We start from the raw sequence: 12,911 nt of genomic DNA, 5'->3' as shown, positions 1-12,911 counted from the left end.
AACGGGAAAAATCTAAGAAAATTAAATACAAGAAACAAAGAAACCAAGATTAGGGTATATAAGGACTGAAGTGGCTCAAATGAATTCTACTTAGTTTAAAGAAATGCACTGGTTTGATTTCCCTGTACTCTATCATAAGATGTTCATTAGTAGGTATTTTTTCTTCTGCAATACTAAAGGCTTAATGAACTCATTGTGTAAGATACACTGAAGAAAGAATGTGAGGGAGTGTCGTTTTATACTGAGCCCCAGTGCAAGGAGCTTCATACAGTGGGTAAAACATTTGGGGCACTGTCTTTTAAAAAATCTTTTTAAAAAAATAGTCACTGTTAGATGGAGACGGAACATATGTGCTTGACTTAATAATAATAACAAAAAAACACAAATGATGCATGCCTGGCTGGGTTTCTCCTATGTAATCCTGTACATTACTACTTCTCTTAATAAGAAAACCCCTTGGTCTTTTTGATGGCTTAAGCATCTGGAATCTGAAGTTTAGAATATTCCAGAGTATGCCAACTTTCCAAACTCTGAAAATCCCATGATCTGTACTTTAAGTGCATACATAGCCTTCTAGGAGATCATCTTCTGCAGTTCCCAAACCAAGAAGAAGTACATCCAAATCACTTATGTACATGCTTAACACACCAATTCCTAGGACCCCGCTGTGGACCATCTGATGAATGTGACTGAAATGGGCCCCAGAAATCCATGTATCTAACAAATGCTCCAGGTATTGTGATGCAACTGGCCTCTGAACCTGTATTTGGGAAACACTAGTTGAATCCAGCAGCCTTACACTAAAGGGTTGGCAGAACAATGGTAAGGACCATGTCCACTCATGGACAATGAACTAGACCAATGGGGACAAGTCACTTTTAGGCCACCTCAATTACTAATTTCAACATGATTACCTGGATTTATCCACATAGACAATCAGTGATGGTGGAATAAATAAAAGGATGTAACATTTTAAAAATCCATTGTTTTAGAAATCCATAGTTTGTCTTGCTAAATAAAAAGCTTACAATGGAAACCAATGTACCCAATAAATTTTATTAAAATCTAACAAGATTGAGGAAAGGCAGAGAAGAGGCTTGTACTTTTCTAAAATATTTTCATACGCTGGCTGTTTCAAGCCTTACATGCCAATTCCACAAAATCCATTTGCAACACAAGAGATGGTCTGACTGTCTGAATACTCTCCCGCTCAACCTGTTTCTAGCACAAGGAAAGCAGTGGCGTGGAAGCTGCATATAAGCTTACTGTTCAATGGTGCAGTGATGACATGAAAAATCCTGATTCCACTTGGCAGCAACTTTCCACTATCTTGGCGGGTGTAAACCATAATCATTGTGGTGTGTGGTGCTGAGACAGGATTATGGGGCTGGCTGGCAACCAAGAAACTAAAAAACAGTCTATTAGTCCAGCAAGGGACTCCGTGTCGGGAATGCTATGGCCCCAAATGTCTACAAACACACTTTTCACAACTATCCCAAGAATTTAAGTTCTACTGTTAGTCTCTAGAAAATTCTACCTTTCCCAAGACTCTAAAATGCAGCAGTTTCTCACTTAATATGGCTTTCAGGGAGAACACCAATCAATGTACCTCCACAGACTCTCCTGTCTTAGAGTTATGTCTCTCTCTTGTGAGAATGAGATACTTGCCTTCACCACTGCCCTCCCCATCTCCAAAACATATACAATCACTCTCAGAAAGAAAAGGGACTGGAAAGAAACAGTCCTACTTCCCTCTTGGCAGCAATTGTATGCACTTTGGGCTTGGCAGTCCAAATGGGGAAAGCTCTATGTAAGGAACCTCCTCTCTGCAGCCTGATGTATCCCTCAATAGGTCTTGAAGTGATTCAACCTGGAAGGTAATGAACTATTCCAATAAAGCCAATGTGTGAATGAAATCAGGTACTCATGAAAATGCTTCAGCTCAGCAGCTTGTCCCAGACTCATCTTCTACCATACTCTTGGGGGTATACAGCCCAAGATCACTATTCCAAGATCATTATGTTATTATTTGTGTTTCTGAAAGACATATCTTCTAAGATGTCTTCAAACATTAATCAGAAAACACTGGAGGGAAGGAGATTATTTTGCATTATGTTTGCAGACGAACAAAATCTTATCAGTTAAACCAACAAGTCAGGGGACAGGCCTTAGCTTGCTGAATTTGACAAACAACTAAAATAATAATTGTTGCTTCAATTAAGTGAAACACGTTACAAAGTCAGCCCTGGCAAGATGTCATGGAGCTATTATTCAAAGTCTAACTCTGAAAGGATTTCTGTATGGTGCTCCTAGAAAGGAAAAGAAACGCCCTGCAGCCAAATCTGAGGTTTAATTCATGCAAGAGACTTGGCTAATGCCACCTACCACAAATGCTGCATTTTCACGGATCTGAACTACAGAAAGTTCCAGCAAATTAATTACAGCCACTCTATTTATATTCTACCTGACTTTTCAATTATTACCTATAATGAGATTTTTATTTTTATGAACATTAATGCACAGCTTTCCTACCAGAGGAGTAGAGAGCTAAGGGAAAAGTAATACAATCCTGATCCTTTTACCACTAGGTCACTCGCTGGCAGCTTGCCAAGCCTGCTGCTTCCCCAAAGCAGTTACTGCTTGGGTCCTGGGGTTCCTTCAGCAGCCTGAGGTGGGAGCAAAGCTCACCACCCAAATGTCAACATGGGTCAGGCAAGTCAAGTCAAAGAAAGACAGCGGGGACTAACTGCAAGTGCACACAGTGTGGGTCTGATGGGGACTGGGCTGCCTGGACAAAATCCAGGGGACAGCAGCTACTCAGCTCCAACAATAGTTGCTGTGTATGAATCCAGGCCTGGCAAGGTCAGGTGCTGGTTACATGGCATGTTTTGTCTGTGAAAAGTTACCAAGTTATACATTTATGATATATGAACTTTTGGATAAATATTACACCTCATCAAAAAGTTTTTTTTATTAGGGCCAGACCTTCTAGAGGCCAGAGAGACAAGGACAAGAGAGCAGGATGGGTGTTATCAGAGAGGCCTTCAGAGTACCTGCCTGGAACAGGTGTTATATGAAGCTGGCTTTTATTGTGCCACCCAGGGCATGGCTGTAGATAGGCTGGCAGTGTTTAAAGAACATGGGATAGAGAGATGGATTTTAAAATATCACACTTATCCAGAACTGGATATGTAAAACACTCACATTTGGGTTAAAATGAAAAGGATATATGTACATGTATAGAAAGTTTCTAGAAAAATATGAAAGAAAGTGTTAATATTGGTCACTGGCAGGTGGTATAGAGTAGATGGGAGATTTACTTTTTGTGATATTCCCAATCATACTTTTTTTTAAAAAAAAATTATTATGCGAGTATATTACTTTCCCATTTAAAAAAGTCAGAAGAGCAAATTCTTAAAATAACTGAAGTACTATTAAAAACCCATAAAGACCCTAAGGGATTCAAATTTTTAAAAACTAACAATTTTTGATATGCTAACAACATATCAATTAAATGCAATTAAATGAACAAGTCACTCTTTTGAAATAAAAATGTCAAAACATAGAATACATATGTTTTGTAATTCCTGATGAATAATAGCTATAATTTAAACACATATGGTAAAAGTTCTTCATGATATGGTAACTGCGGAATAGGTGTAGTGGCCATACCATAGGCTAATGATTTTCTTTCAGACTTTACTGTATGTTGTTATGCTATGTCAAGAAATATGCAGAAACAAGCCTTATTATTGTCCTACTATAGTCCTATATAAGCCTTATAATGGTCCTACTATACTGTGCCATAGACTTGGAGACGGTGCCACACAGCAATATGACCCAAGTGCACGTTTAAGTGTTGGAAAAAGAACCAAGGGACAACCAGCAGCCTTCTCAGTTACAAGGCATTCATTGTTCATTCCTATGACCACCAGAAACAGACAAGCAAAAGGAACCTAAGAAGCACATGCTTATGTATTTGGAGTCACAAAGAAACTCCCTGGCCTAATCACTTGGATAAAGGAGCTAAAAACAGATCTGAGAAAACCAAACTCTGCTTAAAATACTCCCCATGCTCCTTTAAACCAAGAAGGATATTCATTATAAAATAATCAGCATTAAAACAGCTACACAGGATTAAAAATCTAGAAATCAGTTATCTCATTCCATAATCACCATGGGAATCTCTTAACTGCCCTGTGCTTTAGATGCCTCATCATGGAACTCAATATAATAAAACCAGGGCAACTTAGGCATTCTTTCTAATTCTGTAGTTAAGCTGTCATAACTGGAACAACAGGATTGGTGTCATTTATTAGTCACTTCAGTTTTTACCGAGAGGAAATATTCTGAGCTCCAATCATATTTTGAAATTGGAGGTTGCAGGGAGGATTGATAATTTCTTCAATCATTTGGAATGAAGCTGAATTTAGGGGACAACCAAATCTAAGACTACTGATTAAAAAGCCTGAAAAGTGGAATCTCTATTTTACCAATATGAACTGAAAATGTAGCCAATACGTGTATGATTAGTGCCACCTTAATCATTTGCCACTAATAATACTTGAGAAATTTCTTTCTACTGTTATGTAGCTATGATCACAGCAAGTGACCTGCATATTTATGTACAACCCACATTTTAGTCATAATCTGTCCCTATGAAATATACCAAAACAGATTAGAGTTCACTAAAAAGTGCCTGAACTAAGTGATGAAATTATCAAGACAGCGGAAGAGAACCACTAAGACCCTTGCATCATTCAAGTGGAAATGACAATTCTTATTTGAAAGAAACACTAGCGTTCTTATCTTCCCAAGTTGGGTCAACCGACAGAAGCAAAAACTAGAACTAATTGGTCTTTTCACGATCTTAAGCAGACCATCTGTACTCGGTCTGCAACATTAGCTGCCTGGGTCACATCCTGGCTCCACCATGCATTAGCCTAGTGACCTCAGGCAAGTTATTTATATTCTCTGTGCCTCGGTTTCCTTCTGTGTAAAGTGATAGAGTAGAATGTAATGGCATCTCCCACCTAGGGTTGTTGTCTGGAGTAAATCAGTTTTGATACCAAAGTGTCTAGAACAGTGCCTCCATGAATGTATCCATCCTTCCTTCCTTCCTTCCTTCCTTCCTTAGTTCTTTATTTTTCCCTTCCCTTCCCTTTTCCTTTTTCTTTTCTTTTGAGACAGGGTCTCGCTGTGTTGCCCAGGAAGAAGCATAGTGGCTCAATCTCGGCTTGCTGCAACCTCCACCTCCTAGGTTCAAGCAATCCACCCACCTCAGTCTCCCAAGTAACTGGGACTATAGGTGCATGCCATCGTGCCTGGATGATTTTTACATTTCTTGTAGAGATGGAGTTTCACCATGTTGCCCAGGCTGGTCTTGAACTCCTTGGCTTAAGAAATCTGCCCACCTCGGCCCCCCAAAGTGCTAGGATTACAGGCATGAGCCACTGCATCCAGATAAATGTTAGTTTCCTATACTAATATTTTTTGTTGTTGTTGGAAAGAAGAAACTAAACAAATTTCCATTTGAAGATTTTTTAAAATCTTGATTTTGAAAGGTAAAGGTAAAGGAGATAGGAGAAAAAGGAAAAGATTCAAAAGAAATAGCAACTATCACTGTTAGTAGCATTTATGTAAAAGACACTGTGCATACCTTATATCATTTACTTGTAACAATAACTCTTTGAGACAGGTGTTACTATTAGTTATTTGAAGATAAGGCAGCTATGTCTTAGAGGTTTACTGATGTGCCCACAATCACACAGAAGATTTATGCTCTAGTCTATCTGACCCTAAGCTTGTATATTTCTTCCTCCAACTCTGGTTGATGCCCTCCACGCTAAACTACCAGATTGGGAAAATGAGGAAAGGAGGAAAAAGGTGAGGAAAACAGACTAACAGACAGAAGGGGCCTAAGGCATCATCTGCTTTTTCAGCCATAAACCAAAACTTCTATCTGTAGGGATAACATACAACATTTAATATCAAGAGTGTAATGATAAAATATGACATCATTCTTACCACTGGTGCTAAAAATGTCACTGATACTAGTTTGGAACAGTTTATAAACACAAAGTATATTAGTATTTCTAGTTAAACAATTATGAAAATGCTACTGATTGGACATTAAAATGTGGAGATAAATTCAAGATAATCCCCAAACAATGCAGAAATAAAGTAGTATGCAAAATGTTAGGACCATCCCCCAGCTCATCACTGTTTATGTTTATGTCAACAGAAGCTCCTCTCTTTATTTAAAAATCCATAAAGTGGTTCCCAATTTAGTATGTTACTTTTCAAAACTCTGCCAAACAAAATGCCCAAATCTTTCTGTAATTACATAGCAGTTACTGCCTTGTGCCTGCACAGACTCTGTGAATCCCAACTGTCTTCCCACAAGCAACAGCAGGCTCTCCAAAAGAAAAACTTAATGTTTCATTTGGGGCAAATGTTTTTCCCTGCGCCATGCTTCAGTTTTCACTGTCATGGTACTTGGCCCCACTCTCCCTAATCATAGGTTTAAGGAGGATGAGGTCAGCCTTCCCTCTGTTGCTAAGGCTACTTGCTCATGGTTCCACTGAATTAAGGAGAACCCACTGAAGTACACTGCCACTTGTCACAATGCCTCACAGTTCCCTTCATCTCAGCATATTCCCAATTCCCTAAAACTTAGTGCAGGTTTTAGGACACATGAAATAGATATCTTCCTTAGGTCCTTATCACAGGATTGTGATATTTGAAGGAAAACAATTAGTTTGGTGGATTTTGAGATCAGACAGGTAAATGTAAAAATCTTTCCTTTTTGCTTATACAAAGTATCTCTAAAATATAAATTTTCCTTTGTTCAGACTAATCTGAATAAACTTGATGCTGACTAACTGCAGACATTCTTCAACAACAGTATCTTCCAGGTCAATTTGATGATACTCATTTCATCTGTATGTGCAGTGCAGATCTGGTCCAGAACTTAAAGTGAGAAAAATTATCACATAACAGGGGAGTCTGAATGTGATCAATAAGCCAGGTCTCTCACTGACCCATCTGGGACAGAAATCAGACGCTCCTCTAGCCCGTGAGTGGATGAATGAGAAGAGTGAGTCTGCACAGAGTGAGTTATTGTGGTCAGATTCAGAGGAAGCTGAATTCTGTGTGGCTCTGTATTCACTGTGGTTCTATTTTACAAAGTTCTGGGTAGCTCACAGCCATTTTTGACATCAGCATGTGCTGGCTTTGCAGAATGGATACTAATCAGTTTGGCATCTTGGAATGTTGCATAGAGCTTGGGAATGAGAAACTAGAGGCAAGCAATCGGCAGAAGCACCTCAAATCTGTAACATCCTAAACTGAGGTACCACCTCCCATCAGAGTGTTATATCTCATAAGCTTCCCAGCCAAATATTCCCCTAGGGCCAGACCAGAAGTCAGCATTTCCAAAGAGATTCTATGGTACAATACAATCTGTTTGGAGACTTGCAGTCATTAGACCTGCCACCCACTTGAACTCCCTGAGAGAAAACTCTGGTTGATGCCCTATTATCTTTTTTTTTTTTTTTTTGCTTGTTTTTTGCCTTGCTGATCCCTTTTTCTAGAGCCATCCTTCTTTCCCAGGTTTTAGTTGATTTTTACTCTTCCTTCAAAACTGAGTTCAAACTAAGTGTCCACTCATCAAGAAGACATCCATATCCATACAACTGCCCCAATCTGATTTATAAATCATTTGGTTCTTCCCCAAACCCTTTAAAAGCCATTCAGATCACCTTACACTGCCCAGTAAAATGAATCATATTTATCTGTAAAAAAACACACATATCTAAGTACACTTTTTTTCAGCCCTGATCTGGCTGGTTCTTATTTTAAAAAATGCATTAGAAGAATATGCTTGTACAGCCTCTCTGTACCTCAGTTCTCTCACCTGTAAAGTGGTATAATAACAGTGCATATCTGATAGGGTCATTTTGAAGCTTAAACCAGAAAATGAATGTGAAGTTCTTAGAAGAACCACGAGCTCTTATTATTATGTGTGGAATTTATAAATAAATGTAATTTTGAGTAAGTCAATCACTTTAAACACATTTCTTCTTCTGGGAAATAGAGATAATTTTATTTCTTCACAGAATGGTAGTAAGAATCAAATGAGTTAACAGTGCATGAAAGTTATTTCCAAAGGTTCTTTACAGCTCCTTTGTGAGCTGAAAAGAACTATTTAGAAACTGGGATTTGTATTATTGTTACCTAAAGAATTACACAATGTTTTAAAGACAGAACCAAGATTTTTCAAAGAAGAGTCTTCAATGACTGACGCAAGCATGGCCTTGCACTTCTTGCTTAACCTGCCAATGCTGGACATAAAAGACAACAGATTTCAAAGGTCTATGCAGAACTGGAATTCTCTCATCTAAGTAAGACACCAGTGTCCATACCATCTGGAACTTACAGGGAACTTAGGATGTACATTGATGCTGGTTGATCCTAATTATATTGCAAAATCTATGGAATTCAAGAGCCATAAAGAATTTTTGAAATCATTTATTCCAACTACCTCGTTTTATTGATGAGGCAACTGATGCCTATCGATCCCAAGCAACCAGCCCTAAATCACATATCAAACTAGTAATAAACAACTCAAGTCTCCTAATTTGTAGATTATAGGCTTATGTAAATTTTGTTTATATCATGTTTCCTGCCTTTTTAGGGTGGCCTTGGGTTCAAATTCCAGTTTCACCATTTATTAATTCTGTAACTTTAAGTGACTTACTGAACTGATGCAAGTCTGTCTCTTTCTTTGCAAAATGAACATCATAGCATCCTCTTAAAAGTTTACTGTATGATAAAAAGAGGTAATGTCTCTAAATCAGGTAGCAAAGCATGTGCCTGACACCTGCTTCACCACTCACCAACTTCTTATGGTAAATACTGTAACGTTTTAAAAAACTAAATCGTGCATAAAGATCAAAACCATATTTTAAAATATCTCTTAAAAAAAACACAACAACTAAAGTAACTGATATGTGTGAATTTCTTTTGGTACCGAAGTGGTTAAAAAAAAATCCTTCCTTCTGGTTTAAAGCCTGGCTGTCCCAGTGCTCTCTTTCCACATAATATGCCCTTCTCCGCCAGGCGGTCACGTATGGCAGGGTGTATAGTAAAGCAGTGTACAGCACAGAGCTGTACTATATCACGTTTGCTTTCGCACCTTTGCACCTCTCCCACCAGGTACTCTGAGGCTGCCAATTCTAGCTGCTGCTTTTACTCCTCTTCCTCTCTTTGCCCAACCGCTGCTTTAAGGATGTGTCTCGCCTGAGAACAGCTCCCTTTATCAACACAAGACAGAAATTGCTCCAGAGTGACCTGGGCTCTGTCTTCCTCAGGGGGCCAGAGTCTTCTTGTCCGAGTACCTACCTGACAGCACATCTCCCCTGGCCAGCATCCACCTCCTTATCCTCCACAACCCACTCAGCGGCTAACCTGGCCACCAACTAACTTCTCGCCCTCGGATCCTCGCGTTTATAAAAGGTGCGAGACGACCAAGTTCTACAAGGTGGGGCGGGCAGGCACCCGCACTGATCCCCTGGCCCTCCCCGCAGCAGACACAGAGACCAGGTCCAAGCTTCTTTCCTCCGGGGACAAAACTTGGCTGTTTATCTTTCCCAGGGCGTCTTCGTCTCTCCCCGGGACGTGGAACCCCGATGCACCGGCAGGGACAGCCCGGAGCGCTCGCAGGAGACCAGGCCCACGGTGGTGCCATGGTTGGGCACACTCCGCGGGCTCCGCCCAATCTCCACCCCTAGGTCCAGGTCCCCCTAGGAGAGCTAGGAGCACATTTCCAGCCTGGAGCAGGAGCTCGGCACCGGAAAGTCAGAGCAGCGCACTCCGGCGCCCCAGCCACTGCGGAACCCCTGGCCAACCGCAGTTACGTTCCATCTGTCGTATCTACATGGGAATACGGCGACAGGCACCCTATCCCCTCACGTCAGGGCTAGCAGTATGAGGTGGGGAAAGAGGAAACCTCGAGAGTTAAAAGGGAGGGAACTGAAAGTCCCCTTGAGGGGTGTCCCCCATGCCCCTTGTGGGACAAAGCCCCAATTCGCAGGCTACCCTCCAGAGCTCCAGCGGTCTGGTCCTCCCCATCAGCACCCTCTGCGCACACTGACCCGCGCGTCCCTCCGCAGCCTGACCGCCCGATCCGCCAGCCACCGGCGCGGGCAGCGAGGGGGTGTGTGCGCCAGATTTTCCGCGTGCCCCCCCGCCCCTCCAGCGGCTCCCTCGCCCTGCAGCTGCTGCTCCGGGCGCTGTCCGCGCTGGGCAGGCCGCCCCCGCGTCCCGCCGCGGCGGCCCGGGGCCCGTGCGCGCTCACCAGATGGCCATCCTGCTCTTGGGGTAGTCCAGCCGCTCCAGGCAGCCGAGGAAGTGCGGCAGCGTGTGCGCCGCGTTGCGGGCGAGGACCGCCACGAGCACCGTGGGGCTCTGCAGGGGCGACTCCGGGAAAACCACCGGCTCCTCTCCGTCGTCCTCCGAGTCCCGCTCGGCGACGAAGCGCGCTCGGCAGCCTTCGCGGAGCAGGGCTGAGGAGAGGAGCAGTAGCGACCAGGCGAGGGTGGCGGCAGGGCGCGCAGCCATGTTCCCGGCCGAGGCGGGCGGCGGGGAGGTCCTGGCGCGAGCGCCCGGCTGGGCTGCCTGAGGGCGGCGGCGGCTGCCGGGGAGCAAGGGGCTGCGAGGGGCGGCCGGGGGATGCGGCTTGCCGCGGCCGGCCGGCTCACACACTGGCCTCGGCGGCTGCGGTTCCCAGGACCCTCCCGCCGCCGCTGCACCGCCCAGGCCCCAGTGCGGGTGCGCAGCGTACCTGCAGCCGCTGGCGCTCCCCTGCGCCTCGGGCTCGCAGACAGTAGTGGCCGAGGGGCTGTGTGCCCTGAGTCCTGCGGAAAGTTCCTGTAGTCCAGGTTCCGCTCGTACAGCTGAGGTCTGTGGCCTTCCCTAGAGCCGCGAGGTGTGGCCCTGTCTGCCAATGAGCCTGTGAGTGTGTGTGTGTGTGTGTGTGTGTGTGTGTGTGTACATAACGGTACAACCCCAAGAAAATTTATTCTGCTTTTGCAAACCGCAGACTGAAGCCCTTCACAGTGATGCAATGTATCCAGTTTTCATAATGCACCTATTGACTGAGTAGTGTTCTAAAATGAAAAGTCTCCCCAACTATTCACGATTATGACAAACACTTGTTTAACCACCGCAAAGGCAGCATGTCGTATTTTCTTATATACTCAACTTCTGAAATTCATTCTTGACTGAGTAGACACCCAATAACACAAAGTTTGAAGACTTGGGGAAATTTGGAGCCAGATCAGACCCCCCAAAATAAAAGAAAGCCCTTGGGAGACACTGTCCTGAAGCCTCACTCTACTGTGAACCCAGTAAGCCTCCTCACAGGAGGGCTGTGAAAGAATAAATTCACTTAGCTGGTTTTCTTTTTCCGTAATAAGCCAATATGATAGAGTAACAAAGAGGGAAAATTCGCGCATGTTGGAGAGCAGAGAAGAGATAAGGAAGAAAAGAAGGGGTGAAGGAAGAACACAATTAGCACATAAAATGAAACTGCTGGCATACACTGCTAAAGGAGATTTACTTTTTTTTTTTTTTTTTTTTTGAGACAGGGCCTCACTCTGTTGCCGGGGCTGGAGTGCAGAGGCACGATCACAATTCACTGCAGCCTCGACCTCCTGGGCTCAAGCAATCCTCCCACCTCAGCCTCCCGAGTAGCTGGGACCACAGGTGTCCATCACCACGCCTAGCTAATTTTTGTTTTGTTTTGTTTTGTTTTTTGTAGAGACAGGTTTTCACCATTTTGCCCAGGCTGGTCTGGAACTCCTGGGCTCAAGTGATCTGCCCACCTCGGCCTCCCAAAGTGTTGCGATTACAGGCATCAGTCACCATGCTCGGCTGGATATTTAGTTTTGAAGATATATTGTGTAGCCTTTGATAGATAAGTATGGAGGGTGTTTTGGTGCCAGTGCACATTCATGATCTCCAATCCCAACTCACCCTCAGGTCTGTCCCATAGTCTTTTTATTAGTTGTTATCAATCCTTCTCAGCAACTATTAGAAGTCTTCCCTACTGTCTTTTGAGGTATATCACCTCCTTCATCCAACTCCCTCAACACCACTGTCTCCAACTAGCATCCCTACCAAGACCTTTCTTACTTGCAGGTGCCTCCTCACGACAGGGTCTTTGATCACAGACTAGAAAGGGAGAGGTCTCCCTTTCTAGCCCATGATTTTTCTCTATCATTCCACTCTCTACTGAATCTTCAACTGATCTCTATCAACTCCTTTCTCTCAAGCTAAATACTTGGTCAGTCTTCTCTTATCCGATAAAAAAAAAAAAGAAAGAAAAGCTTTAAAAAAAAATCCTGTGTCTTCTTCTAGTCATCCCTTTGCTTGACCAAGCTCCTTGGAAGAGAGATCTATACTTGTATTCTCCACTTCTTCATCTCCCATCTTTCCCACCACAGTGCAGTAAGGCGTCAGCCCTCCCCACTGTTCTGCAAAACCAACAGATGGCCTCAGCATTGGCAGATTCAGTAAACTCTTCCGTTCTCACCTTCCTGGACTTCGATTACATAATCTCCCATCCTAGATCTCCTCTGATACTACTTGTCTCTGAGCCAAGCCCCTTCTCTGTGTGCCTCCCTATAGTGTGCTAGTCTTCCCACTCCATATGGTCTCCTGGGGTTATATCCTCAAAATCTATGTCTTCTGCTCTAATCTCTTCTCTAATCTTCATATTTTTTTTATCGAATGGCCTACAGACATTTCCTTCCCCTCCATCCATTTTCAGGAATTGTTCCCACTTTCAAGGGGCTCACAGTCTTGTAGGGAAGACTGAGAGTTAAACATCTGTTAGAAGTACTGTA

At 43.2% G+C, this 12,911-nt stretch overlaps 1 protein-coding gene across 5 annotated transcripts in view; it reads right to left on the bottom strand.

The window, feature by feature from the left end:
• Window positions 1–11,059, bottom strand: part of COLGALT2 (collagen beta(1-O)galactosyltransferase 2) — a 109,164-nt gene extending 98,105 nt beyond the window's left edge. The window contains exons 1-2 of one of the 5 annotated variants that reach the window (XM_034942264.3): window positions 10,847–11,056; window positions 10,361–10,568 (exon numbers count right to left, since the gene is read on the bottom strand). In XM_034942264.3, coding sequence (XP_034798155.2) covers window positions 10,361–10,371 — 11 coding nt within the window. In that variant the 5' untranslated portion in view covers window positions 10,372–10,568; window positions 10,847–11,056. The other 4 variants (XM_063603554.1, XM_034942269.3, XM_034942275.3 and 1 more) reach the window with 4 other exon arrangements.
• Window positions 11,060–12,911: the final 1,852 nt, after the last annotated feature.

This window comes from Pan paniscus, chromosome 1, assembly GCF_029289425.2.
Source record: "Pan paniscus chromosome 1, NHGRI_mPanPan1-v2.0_pri, whole genome shotgun sequence".
Lineage (NCBI taxonomy): Eukaryota > Metazoa > Chordata > Mammalia > Primates > Hominidae > Pan > Pan paniscus.
The sequence above is the reverse complement of the archived record's forward strand: the minus strand, read 5'-3'. Positions and strand labels throughout refer to the sequence as shown.